A 12,845-nucleotide genomic window follows, 5' to 3' on the forward strand; every position below is an offset into this window, starting at 1 on the left:
ATCATTGTGAAATTAACTGATACTTTGGTCTAATGACTGTAAACCAGTGAGTCCATGCTGGAGCTGATTGTTCTCCTCTGTGTCACACCAGTAGTATTGTTAGTTCTAGTGTTTCTCCACATTAAGACTACATTTCCCATCAGCCCTGCTGCTTCCTGCCCCCCCTCTCCCCCTCTCTGAAGAGGATCAACATGTTGGAAGTGATTTCTCCATCTTCCTTTCTCTCCTTCCACCATCTGCTGCCAGAAACTCTTTCAGCTTTAGCTCCGTTTGCTCTGGAAGAACAGAACCTCTTCCTGTTTTGTGCCGTAAAGCGATCCAGCAGATTTCCCTCCAGATCCACCAGGTGGAGAAACAATGGAGGATGCAGAGTAGAGGCTGATAGAGGCTGACACTGATGGTCTGGTTTGTTTACTGTAATTACACTAATATCTCTAAATGAATGTGGTGATGATTTATTGATGTTAAAAGGCAACACATCGCACCTTTAAAAAGCAAGAGGAAGCGACATCTTCAGAGTGGCTCAAAATGGCCGCCAAACGCAGAGCTTGTTGGTCGTGCTCCTGCTTCACTTTACGGCAACGAGCTTTGGGGGAATCCTTGAAAAAAAAAAAAAAATGAAAAAAAATCCTCACTTTGGGAGATTAAGGCAAGTCTGTCATTAGAAATATAGAATAAAATATATAAGTAATATTCAAGCACAGTTAGTAAATTAGGCATAGTCCTCTTTTCTTAAGGAATTGTTTCTGTGTGTGTGTGTGTGTGTGTGTGTGTGTGTGGGTGTGTGTGTGTGTGTGCTCCTGTCAGCTGTCCTCTCTTCCTGTCTGTAGCCTTAATTTCCCTGACTGCCCTGTTGGGACAGAGAATACAAGTTAGACAGACATACAACACACCACTTTGTGTGTGTGTGTGTGTGTGTGTGTGTGTGTGTGTGTGTGTGTGTGTGTGTGTGTGTATGTGTGTGTGTGTGTGTCCCCTCACAGAGTTGGTTCTCTTGCGTTTCCAGCAGTCTGGGTTGAGTCTCTTCTGCTCGTCGGCGAGGGCTTTGGCCTGCAGGGTGAACGCCCGCCGCTCCTCGCCACGCATCTTCTTCCAGCGCTCGCCCAGGAGGACGCTGATCGCTCTGCAGCACACACACACACACACACACACACACACACACACACACACACACACACACACACACACACACACACACACACACACACACACACACACACACACACACACACACACACACACGCACAGGAGAGATGGGTAAGATGGAGGACATTATTGTTGATAGTCAAGATTGAGATGTAGACTGCTTTACATGCGTACACACACACACACACATATAAACATATACTAACATACATACACCACACACACATACACAGACAAATCACACACACGTACCAAACATAAATACACACCAAACACACACCACACACACACACACAGCGCTCACTCACACACGTGCATACACTCACACATGTATGAACACACAAACACACGTTTATATACAGATACATACACACATGCACATCACACATTCAGAAAATCATACACACACACACACGGATACACACTCACACTCACGAACACACACACACACACACCCCTACCTGTTGTCTTTTCCCGGGTACATCTGTGTATACTCCACCCTGAACTTCTTGGCGAACAGCATGAAGGCGTTCATTGGCCGCTTGCACTTAGTGGGCGTGGCATTACTACTTCCTGGTGCGCCGGCGTTCTGGCTCTTGATTGGCTTCCGGTGAGGAGAGTGGGAGTGGGAGGGGCCGGAGCTGCGGCCGTCTGCAGGGTTAAAGCAAGTTCACTTTGAGACTGGAGGCGTTTTATTTTTTAAATCCCTTCCAAAGCCCCGAGCCAACGGAGACGTTCGATGATCATTACTCTCTGATAAGTCTGATCTTCAGACTGAGCGTCCATCTGGTTCCACTCCATCATTTATGGGCTTAATAAAGAGTCAAAACGATTTTGAGCTTGTAAAAAAGATGAGCTTGTGAAATGATTTTTGCAAATAATTTGAGACTTGCAGTTGTATATCACCATTTGTGAACATGTGAAAACATTTTGCATGAATGTATTTGAATGTGTGAATGTGTAAAAAAGATTTAAGCAAACAAAAATAATGTGTAAATGTGTAGAAAAGATTTTGTGAATGTGTAAATAACATTTGTGGACAAATGATTTCAAATGTGAGGTTGCAAAAAAAAAATCAGAGCAAACAGAAATAGTTTTGTGAATGTGTAATGAAAGATTCAGAGCAGCAAACTCTGTGTGAAAAATGACGCTCAAAGTTGAAGTCTGTTCATGTGACATCCAGGTTACAAGCACAGATTTCTGACCCTGTTTTGCCTCGGGAGTCTACTAGCCAATGGGAACGCTACTCAACCCTAACCCACGTGGGTCCCAGAAGACGCATCTGCAGCGCTCATCATGACGCCATGATGCCCGACTCCTAGCATCGGCTAGGAAAAAACAATCGTCCATCATCCGTTCGATCGCCGTCATACGATCCGATCGCTAATCGGCACAAGCCTAGAAGGATTTGGTGCTCGACAGTAGAGGACGATAGTTAAACAAAGCTATTATGGGCACTTATATGGACTTCATACAGACCCAAAGACCCTGGAGCCAGCAGGGCGTCTTCCTCAGAGTCAACAACTCAACTCAACGACAACTCTCTGATTGACCTTTAAGATCTTTCACATGGATTACCTTGCATTGTGTCTCTGTCTGGGGACACAGCGCCCCCGCTGGACTGGGAGGTCCTCCGCCGCCGGGCCATGCTGCTCAACACGTAGACCGCCGAGGAGTCCAGAGGGGTGAAGTCATAACTGAGGAGGACAGGAACACACACACACACACACACACACATCCATCTGCTGATCAGCCTTTTTATAAGACAGTGCAGCGTTCAACACTGAGCCATTCACTGAAAGGAGAATACCAGTCAGTTTAAAGAAACAGCATCTTTACTTCCTCAGTTTGATGTATGTCTAAACCAATGGAATATCAGTTAGGGAGAGAAGGGCAGTTTGATTTGATGGGAGGGGCGGGACTGTTTTCTAATGGTTTTATTGGTTGGAATTTATATTTATGCCATTCATATGTTTGCTAGTTATTTCTTTCCTCCTCCTACTATTTCTGTTTCCTTCCCAGTTTCATGAACCTACAAAATCACACCCTCGGATATTTATGCAACCCATTCCTTCTTGTATTTTTAATTATCCCTCCATTTCCCGCTAGTTTGAGTAAGTTTAAATTTACACTGAAGCATATTCTTGTGTTGCACTGATTATAAGTTGCCAAAACTGTAAGTTCATGCATCCCAGCACCACCCACCTTGTCTGGAAGCATTTTCTGAAAAGATTGTGTGTGTTCTTTGGTCATAAAGATGTGTGTTTTACCTCCTGAACGTGTCAAAGACCAGCGAGTCGTCGGTGTGTACGGCGTCTCTGTGTCCCGGAGGCAGGCACACATCTCCTACCTCCACCTCGTAGCAGGGTATCCCATAATGCACCACGGTCAGGCTGGGGTAGAACGACGACCACCCTGACAGAGACAGAGAGAGAGAGAGAGAAAGAAAAGAGAGAGAGAGAGCAGGAGAGAAACTCAAATGGTGAAAACCTTCTAGCTTGAGTTTAACCCGAATTGACATGACATTATTAGTCATGTACAGGGCAAAAAGCAGAGTATTACCAAAAAATTTACAAAAGTTGTTTGTTTTTAGTTCAGAGGACGAGGACCATAGAAGGAGATTTAATTTGAAGCATCAGTATGCACGGACCACTTTAAAGCAGATGTGTATTTCACTTGTTGGCGTCAAACTGTGGAATTCTCTACAGAATGAATTAAAGGGTTGCATAAATATCTTTCATCTTTTCAGTTCAAGAAAACGTATAAAGAAAGAATAATTAGACTATATGAAGTTGTCAGGTGATGGGTTTCCTTAGTTGATGGTGAATTATTGTATATGGCTTTTGATTCTTTTTTTATTTCTCATGTTACTGTAAGTATTGGTTGTTAAGTAACTGTAATTGACAGACCATCTATTTCTATTGTTTATTTATGTTTTGAGTAAGGGGCAAAATAAGATTTTCTTCTCCCTGCTCCTTTTTGGCCATGGAACGTGTAAATTGAGTTGTGTTTTGATTGTGAATTGCTTTTTTTTTCTTTTCTGGAGCTGTGCATTACCATGAGCGGAACAAATAAATAAATAAATAAATGAATGAATGAATAAATACATTTTGCGATCGCAATAATTAACGCAAATTCAAGAAATCTCTGCAATAATTGCGAGAGCTTGCAGTTTTGCAAAATTGCCGCAACTTTTCTGCATGAAATGACCAAATCAACAGACCGCTTGTGATTTGGACTAATTGTTGCATTTCGTGTCGTGGTAACTTACGTCATCGCAGTGCGCATTCAGGTGGAAGATGAACAAAACTCAACTGCCAACAAAAATTACTGCCATAGACCGTGCAAAACAAAACAAAAGCAGCAAGAATCGAGGTGAGTGCAAAATTCAAGCTCTTGGAAGAGTTAATAGCTAAAACAGAGAGTGGGAGAGAATGACGGAGGCTGTGTGTGTGAGTGAGTGAGAGAGAGAGAGAGAGTGAGAGAGAGAGAAAAAAATCAATTTTTTTTCCTTTGCTTGCAAATTTTCCCAATTTCCGCAATCTTACCGCAAAGAACACATAAAACCTCTCAAATTGTATCGCAATTTTTGAGAAAAGCCGCTGCAAAATCAAGCATTTTTGGCCGCAATAATCACAAAAAAAACTCTGTGAAATCCTGGTGGGACTGATTAAGAAACAATTGAGTCAATGCTCTGTTGTTTGAATTGAACTGAATAGATTACAGTTTCTTTATACTGTAAACACACACACACACACACATACAGATAGATAGATATACACACACACACACACACACACACACACCATCCAATACATTTTAATCTGGTCTGTCTACCTTTGTTTCTGACGTAGAAGGGGTGGTCCAGCTGGCACTGGGCGGTCAGGGGGGCGTGTCCGAACGCACCGGGGTCAAAGGTCAGCTGCAGCACGGACTGACCGGACAGCACCACCTCCACATGCTCCACCAGCTGCAGACCCTCTGAGCCGTAACCCTGCAGGACGCAGAGGAGCTTTCACCAAGGGTTTTACTCAAGATGTTAAAGTGGTGTTTCTGCACTGCTCTTCCCACAGATCACCTGTCAATCAAACTGTGTGGGCGGAGCTTGGACTTTCTGTTGATGCAGTTTGAGTTTCTCTCTTCTTTGTCTGTTCAGCCATGGTGGCTATCGCTGCTCATGCTAACTACCCAGTTCTTCTTCTTCTGTTGAGTCCAAACAAACAGAAAAACTAAACAGGACAGAAGAGAACTGAACAGACAAGGAAAAGAGAAATCCAAGCTCCGCCCACACTGTTTGATTGACAGGTGATCTGTGGGAAGAGCAGTGCAAGAAACACCACAGCGATGAGGCTGAGCAACAAAGATGGAGACTAAATAAAAAAAAAACAATGGACTTGCAATTCAAACAATTTTAAATCAATTCCAGATCAATTCAGCCTCTGGACTGCTTGTGTTCGTACCTTCAGAGATCCAGACTCTTCCTCCTCACCGGAGTCTTCCTCAGCAGAGTCCAGGTCCTCGGCGTCCTGCCACTCCACGTTCGAGCCCCTGTGGAAACGCAGACGAGTGCCTGACAGAGAGAACAGCTGCTCAGAAACCAACACGACGACTTGAACTGAAATTTCACATTTTATAGTATAAACCTTTGCAGGCAAGAAAGAAAGTGTTGAAACAGTATGAGGCAGCAGTGTTTAGGTTCAAATACATTTTACATCAACTTTTTTTAACCTCTGATGTCTTAGCCTTTTATGTAATTGCATTTTATTGTTATGTCTTTTTTATGTACTTATTTTTCTCTCTGTTTTGTACAGCACTTTGAAACTGCATTTTGATAAGTGCTATATAAATAAAGTTTATTATTATTATTATGAAATTACCAAAGATCAAGGTTATTTAAATTGGCAAAAAACAGCACAACAGGGAATCTCCACCCTCATGTATTCATCTGATCATTCAACTGTAGTGTATATACTGTATGTGTGTGTGTGTGTGTGTGTGTGTGTGTGTGTGTGTGTGTGTGTACCTTTGAGGAAGCAGTGCCAGGCGGTGGGGGGCCAGGAGAAGCTCCAGCCCATGTCTTCATCATCAGACAGGGAGGATCTGGTGGAAACTGCAGAGCCGCTCTCACTGCTCGTCTGTGGAGACAAATTAATGAATCTTTCATTTTTTATTCATTATAATAATAAATAATAATAATAAAATGTTATTCTTTCTTTTCATATAGCTCTTGAACAGTAGCTAAACAGTGTGGCTGGAAGTGATTTTTGGCTAACACAATAATATTTAATTTAGCGTGAATCGGTTCTTTTTTCTCGCACACTTGTCACACTGTGAGATAAATAACTCAGTTTGTGCTTTGGTTTTTCAACAATGGCCTGTTAATTAGAATAAAGAAGAAAAACAGAGAGTGCTTGGTTGTGTGTTGAGTGGATGTGAGAATACCAGACGCTCCGAAGAAGAATAAGTGACTGACAGACTGCAGCAAAGTAGACAAACAGAAATAAATGGCGGATAAGATGGGAGTTAAGGTAAGCTGTAGGCAACGCTGAAGAGTCAGGACTTGAGTCTGGATGTAGATACAGAGACAACAGGTAATGGTGAAGCACTGGAGGAAGCAGAGGGGAAAGCATCATACCCTGCTGCGCCTGCGCTGCCTGCCCCGGCCTCTGGGGGGCGACGGGGCGCTGCTGCTGCAGACGGGAGGAGGACGGGCGTAGGAGTGCAGGTTACTGCTGGTGCCCAGGATGTGGACCGGAGACGAGCTGAAAACCACAGAGCAACAACTGACCTCAGCTTGTTTTACTCCAAAGCAAAGAGTTTAAGAACACTGGAAGCAAATTTAGCTGTGTGATCTGCAAAAATTATTGAATAACCATAAATCCCTACTTTGTTTCTCAAGTTGCACATGTGCTGCTTTTTCATTTTTCTAGCAGCCGGCACTTTTAGATATGGAAGCCCATTTCTGCCAGTGTGATGAAAAAAACGGTCCTGTAAGTCATTATAATGAGAAACTATCTCAAAATAATACCTTAGTATCTCAAAATAATGAGTTAGTATCTAAAAATAATGCCTTAGTATCTCAAAATAATTAGTTAGTATCTCAAAATAATGCCTTAGTATCTCAAAATAATGAGTTAGTATCTCAAAATAATGCCTTAGTATCTCAAAATAATGAGTTAGTATCTCAAAATAATGAGTTAGTATCTCAAAATAATGCCTTAGTATCTCAAAATAATGAGTTAGTATCTCAAAATAATGAGTTAGTATCTCAAAATAATGCCTTAGTATCTCAAAATAATGAGTTAGTATCTCAAAATAATGCCTTACCATCTCAAAATAATGAGTTAGTATCTCAAAATAATGAGTTAGTATCTCAAAATAATGAGAAACTTTCTCAAAATAATGAGAAACTTTCTCAAAATAATGAGAAACTTTCTCAAAATAATGACTTAATATCTCAAAACAATGAGAAACTTTCTCAAGAGTTAGTATCTTTGAGAAAGTTTCTCATTATTTTGAGATACTAAGTCATTACTTTGAGAAAGTTTCTCATAAGGACTTGCAGGATCTTCTTTTTTTTTTCATCACACTGGCGGAAATGGGCTTCCATATTTAGGAGCATTTGGCTGTTGTCATGTGAAAACCTGATAAACTACAGTCTTGACTAATATACTCCATACTGCTCTATGGGTTTAGAAAATTGCCCAGTCTCTTGGGCTGATGAAAGCCTTTCGAACCCCATGGGATAAAATGAAAAATACATTATCATCAAGTTAAAAACAACACTCTTCTCTTGTCTTCATTCCTGAAAAGTTGACATTTTGGGGATATATTTGTATATCTGTATTTGTATATATGGTAACGATGTAAAACGCTGAACACCCTCATCTGTTATTGACTTTTGCTGGTAGCAGACCAGAGGGAAGCGTGGGTGTGTGTGTGTGTGTGTGTGTGTGTCTTAGCCGTTTCTGTTTTTAGATTTAACATGGAGGCCAACAAACACCCTTCATCCAAAGACTTGTAAGTTTTTATTTTCTATGTATTCCTGTAGAACTAATACTGTAGATGAGTCAACAGCAATGTGTGAGTGTGTGTGTGTGTGTGTGTGTGCGTGTGCGTGTGCGTGTGCGTGCGTGTGAGTGTGTGTGTGTGTGTGTGTGTGTGTGTGTGTGTGTGTGTGTGTGCCTACCTGCTGTGAGGAGACCCCTGCAGCAGCGGGCTCTGCGGTCCGGTGGCGATGTGAGCCAGCTGTGTGAGCCAGTGTGTGTCGGGAGGCGCCGGGCCGTGTGTGTGTGTGTGTGAGTGTGTGTGTGTGTGTGTGTGTGCGTGTCCCTGCCGCTCCTGGTGCGACACGCCCACCTCCACCTGGTAGGTGGGCGGCGCTGTCTGCTCCACCTCCTCCTGCACCTCCTGCAGCTCCGGCAGGTCGTCTGGGAGGAGAAAACAAACGAACACCACAAAATTCACACTTAAAGACCCATGAAGTGTCAAGGAGAATGTGATTTGCTTCTGTGTATTTGACATATTTCTGAATGAAACAGAAAGTTCGGGCGGGAAGTGTCAGTGGGAGGGGCTTATTTGAATATTAATGAGATATGGAGGAAGGAAGTGGTTGTGGAGGAATATTCTCCGCCTCCATCGCTCCGTCTGGGAAAAGAGTTTTTGGTGAAGCAGCCAGAAACAGAAACACTCCTTCGTCCATGTTGCAGCTGAACTGAGATGCATGCTGGGAAAAAGCAGCGGGCGGTGGGGGGAATAATTCCCGACAGTTATCAAAATTTGATTGGATGACATGTTTGTCTCCGCCCCCTGAGTCTCAGGATGAGTCATCAACAGAAATGTGCTGTTTACCGGAAAGAGATGCTCTGTTCATTTTTTATATAAAATTTCTAGAATCCAGTCCCTGTCCTGGTGAACAGGTGAGTCCAGCGACATCGGCAAAAAGGTAAAAAAAAAAGTAAGTAATTTTTCATTCACATTTAGAACGATAACTACATATATTCACACTACAACAATACAACAGTCTTTCTTAAAACTTTAATTTGATTGGTCGAAAATGTTTTATCGTTGGCTTTGCATCCAAAAATTTGCTCTGAGATCGACACAAAAATACAGTTCTAGTTATGGTTTTGGATGATTTTATAGGTATCGTTGTCATGGGAACACAGACATTGTAGTTCAAGTCTTCTGTACCGTATTCTAGGGCTGGGCGATATGGTTGAAATCAATATCACGATAATCAAAAGGATTTTTCTCGATATCAATATATATCACGATACGGTTCATGTATGCAAAATCACGTTAAATAATCAAATTAATGTTCATCTCATTGAACCGAATGGTGATGGTTAGGTGTGATGTCAAACAAAACAGAAATATTCAAATAATATTCCTACCATACCTCATTTTATCAGAGTTTTTAAGTAAAATTTGCTTGTCGTCATCAATTCAGACAGCAGGAATGTGTGTCACGATATCAAAATAGATAAACGATAATATTGAATTATCGCCCAGCCCCACCGTATTCCATGTGCGTGTTGCTGGTGGGGCAGCCGGGCGAGGAGGGGAGGCGCTCCTCACAGCGCAGCTCGTCCTGTGATTGGTCTCTGTCTGCGTCCGTCATCACGCCTGGGAGGCAGAACGCACCAACAGAAAAACAAAAAATTTTAGTCACTGACAAAAACAGCTTTTAAACTGAGTCAGATTTCAGTCATGACATATTGATTAATTCGTCCATTGATCAATTATTTACTGACTAACGCAGCCTGTGATTTTAGTCAACTAAAGTAATTACATTATAGTGGATGAAAACACGTCCACTTGATTTGTTTTTTGTATTCTTTTCCCAGAAACCAAACACAGACACACACTACATGCTGTCTGCAATCAGCTGAATTAACTTGGATGCATCTGATTTGCTCTTTTGGACTTTTTTTCGTCTTCATTAACAAACAGGCTTGGGTGATATCCAAAATTTTATATTTACTCCCACCAAAATATCGTGATATACAATATTATCGCCATTTTTTTGTTTTGTTTGTTGTTTTTTTTTTATTATTTTTTTATTATTATTATTATTATCTTATTTTATTTCTCCTAAATGACATCACATTTCTAGGCTATTAGAAATATTTAATAATAGATCATTTGATCTTACTATTCACTATTTCCTCCAATGGCCATTTGGTGTAATTTGCTCATTCCTGCTATTTCCAGGAAAAGGGAACCCACTTTAAATAAAATGACAAATTTGTCACTACAACTATGATTATTTGATGATTATTTTTTTTACTATCCTACCACTAGTAGATTATAGAGTTCTAAGTTATAAGCTTGCACAGTTGTGATCTATCTCTATTCTACAGTAAGAGTTTTGTGTTACAATCTACTAATTTGTCTCTAGACGACTAGAACTGTCTGCAGTATTGATGCAGGACAAATGTATGAACGGAGACTCCTGCCATGTTCTCTGTCCTCTGGCCTGTGGATACCTGTGTGTTCAAACTGTGGCTCGGGGGCCAGAAGGGGGTCGCGGTGTCCGGGGTCACTGGACAGCACGGCTGGGGTCACGACCTCCCACACCATGTTAGGGACGTTCACAGGCGTCAACACTCTCTTCCTGCTGCTGACACACACACACACACACAGACACACACACAGTTTTACTGTACTGTATCTGAACTAAAGACTCAGTTTTCATTATATTATTACGGAAAAAATCAGGTTGAGGGATGGTCTAATAAAAATAATAACAATAAAAATAATATAATATTTCTATAGCACTTTTCTAAAACATAGTTTACAAAATGCTTCACACACTATATAAAATGACAAGGTAATAAAACAATAATGCCACAAAACTAATAGTAGATAACATCACATCACAAGGCATAAAGTGAATAAATAAAATAAAGCAAGATAAAGCAAAACAAAACTAAAAAAAAACATAAAATAGTCACTACTTTACCCTGCTGTATGCACTTAAGAATATCGGATTCAGGTATTACAGATACAAACACACACATACACACACACACACACTCTCTCTCTCTCTACTCTCTCGACCACAGCTACAGAAAAACAGCCTGTAAACCCTGCGGCAGAATTTCATTTTCTTTCCACATTTTATTCATTTAATTGTCCAATTATGTTGGAAGTAAATTCATTCCTTTAAAGGCAATACTGTCTCCCAGAGTTTCTCTACCATTGAACAGGTGTGGTGGGTCGCTCTGCCTTAAAGAGCTGCTGACACTAAAAGACTTTCATCAGTCTGGGTTTCAGTGGAGAGTTTTAGTGTCCCATGATGCTCTAAATGCCGTTTCAGAAGCTTTTCCACCCAGATGAGAAGAAAATCCTGGGGGGGGGGGGGACTCTGAATAATTGTAATTTTTTGGCATGAAAACGCTCAAATGTGAAGATATTCAACATCAGCACAAAATATCAGCTATTGGCGACTTCAATCTAAAGATATTGGTATTGGTATCAGCCTTACAAAACCCATATCAGTCAAACTCTACTCTCTATCCACCTCTCACACACACACACACACACACACACACACACACCCACCCAGCTCCAATGTATAGGCTATAAATGGATAGGGTGACATAGGGTGACATAGGGTGACAGAGGGTGAGATAGGGGCACTTGGCTGGCTGTCATTATGTAATATCACACCCAAGTGTCAAAACATTGCAGCTGCCCCAGTCCACTATTTAATATATTTACAATGCATTTATAAACATACGTGATATATCTGCATATTTTGAGTGTTTTAGAAAGTGTAAACATGACAGGAACGTGTACGTTAGTCTCTTATCAATTTCGCAATATTCTTGTCATGTGATCTCTGCTTGTTTATAAACTTTCAGATCCTTCGCGCATGCGCATTAAAAACTCATTCATTCAATACTGAGAAGGGCAGCGATAATTCATTTGAAATAAGTAGTTGGTAATGAAAAAAAAACATGAAACTATAAACCCAATATAATCAGACTATGCTGAAATGCGTCACGGCAATATACTGCTACAAAGTGCCAATGATGACAGTGTTTTTATTTCGTAAAAGTTAGCTTAAAACGAAGCAGTGTTGGTTGTTGTCACGAAACAAAGTACCGTTGAAATTACGTCGACGAAAATGAGCCCGAGCTTACTGTCTGAATGCACACTTACAAATTAATAAACGATATTTAGAGAATCAGACTTGGAAAATGTCACTAAATGTTTTTTAAAAATGGACGAGCCAGCCTCCCGTCTTGCGCAAAGCTGCTACAACAAAACAACAAACGTCAACAATGAACATTTACGGAGCGACCATTGAAATGTAATTTACGACAAAAGTAAGCGTTGTCATTTCTACGTTTTTTCGCGAGTACTCGGTTGAAAATGAAATCATTTAAACGGTGTAATTAGTTCTGACTTTAACGCTTTTAAACAAAAAGATTTCAATGAACTTTCTTGAACTCACCGAAACAGTCGCCTTGTACAGGGAGGGGGGCTGGTGTAAACATGTTTCCCCCGAGCGATGCTATTGGTCAGATGCCACGTCAATCCGCGGTTTCTCTCGCTCTCATTGGTCGGGAGAGATCTGGCTTGTCCTCTTGTTATCATCGCCACAATAATAAAACAATGGGTGGGTTAAAATGAGGAAAGGCAGTAAAAACTTTGAAAGTAACAATGAAACGATATTTAATGTCCTT

General features: G+C 41.1%; 1 protein-coding gene across 1 annotated transcript; it reads right to left on the reverse strand.

The window, feature by feature from the left end:
• Positions 1 to 244: 244 nt before the first annotated feature.
• LOC139665992 (HMG box-containing protein 1-like) lies at positions 245 to 10,752 on the reverse strand. Its single transcript, XM_071545063.1, has 12 exons — positions 10,638 to 10,752; positions 9,667 to 9,774; positions 8,336 to 8,576; positions 6,782 to 6,908; positions 6,170 to 6,281; positions 5,607 to 5,716; positions 4,984 to 5,140; positions 3,417 to 3,561; positions 2,725 to 2,843; positions 1,608 to 1,797; positions 982 to 1,123; positions 245 to 850 (listed from the first exon to the last, which is right to left on the reverse strand). The coding sequence occupies exons 1-12, from the start codon at positions 10,729 to 10,731 to the stop codon at positions 833 to 835; spliced, it is 1,563 nt and encodes a 520-aa protein (XP_071401164.1). The 5' UTR covers positions 10,732 to 10,752; the 3' UTR covers positions 245 to 832.
• Positions 10,753 to 12,845: the final 2,093 nt, after the last annotated feature.

Source organism: Centroberyx affinis, unplaced genomic scaffold (genome assembly GCF_046629955.1).
Source record: "Centroberyx affinis isolate AG114_WGS23_722 - 3 ecotype Tasmania unplaced genomic scaffold, CSIRO-AGI_Caff_v1 ptg004760l_1, whole genome shotgun sequence".
In the NCBI taxonomy this organism is placed as follows: Eukaryota; Metazoa; Chordata; class Actinopteri; order Beryciformes; family Berycidae; genus Centroberyx; species Centroberyx affinis.

What these genes read in the sequence shown, in the direction of transcription:
- LOC139665992 (XM_071545063.1), bottom strand. Translation starts at nt 10,731, where the DNA reads ATGGTGTGGGAGGTCGTGACCCCAGCCGTGCTGTCCAGTGACCCCGGA. An exon ending in GTCTTTGACACGTTCAGGAG is followed by an intron (nt 2,844 to 3,416) that starts GTAAAACACACA and finishes TGTCCTCCTCAG; the next exon opens with TTATGACTTCACCCCTCTGG. An exon ending in AGACAGAGACACAATGCAAG is followed by an intron (nt 1,798 to 2,724) that starts GTAATCCATGTG and finishes TTAACCCTGCAG; the next exon opens with ACGGCCGCAGCTCCGGCCCC.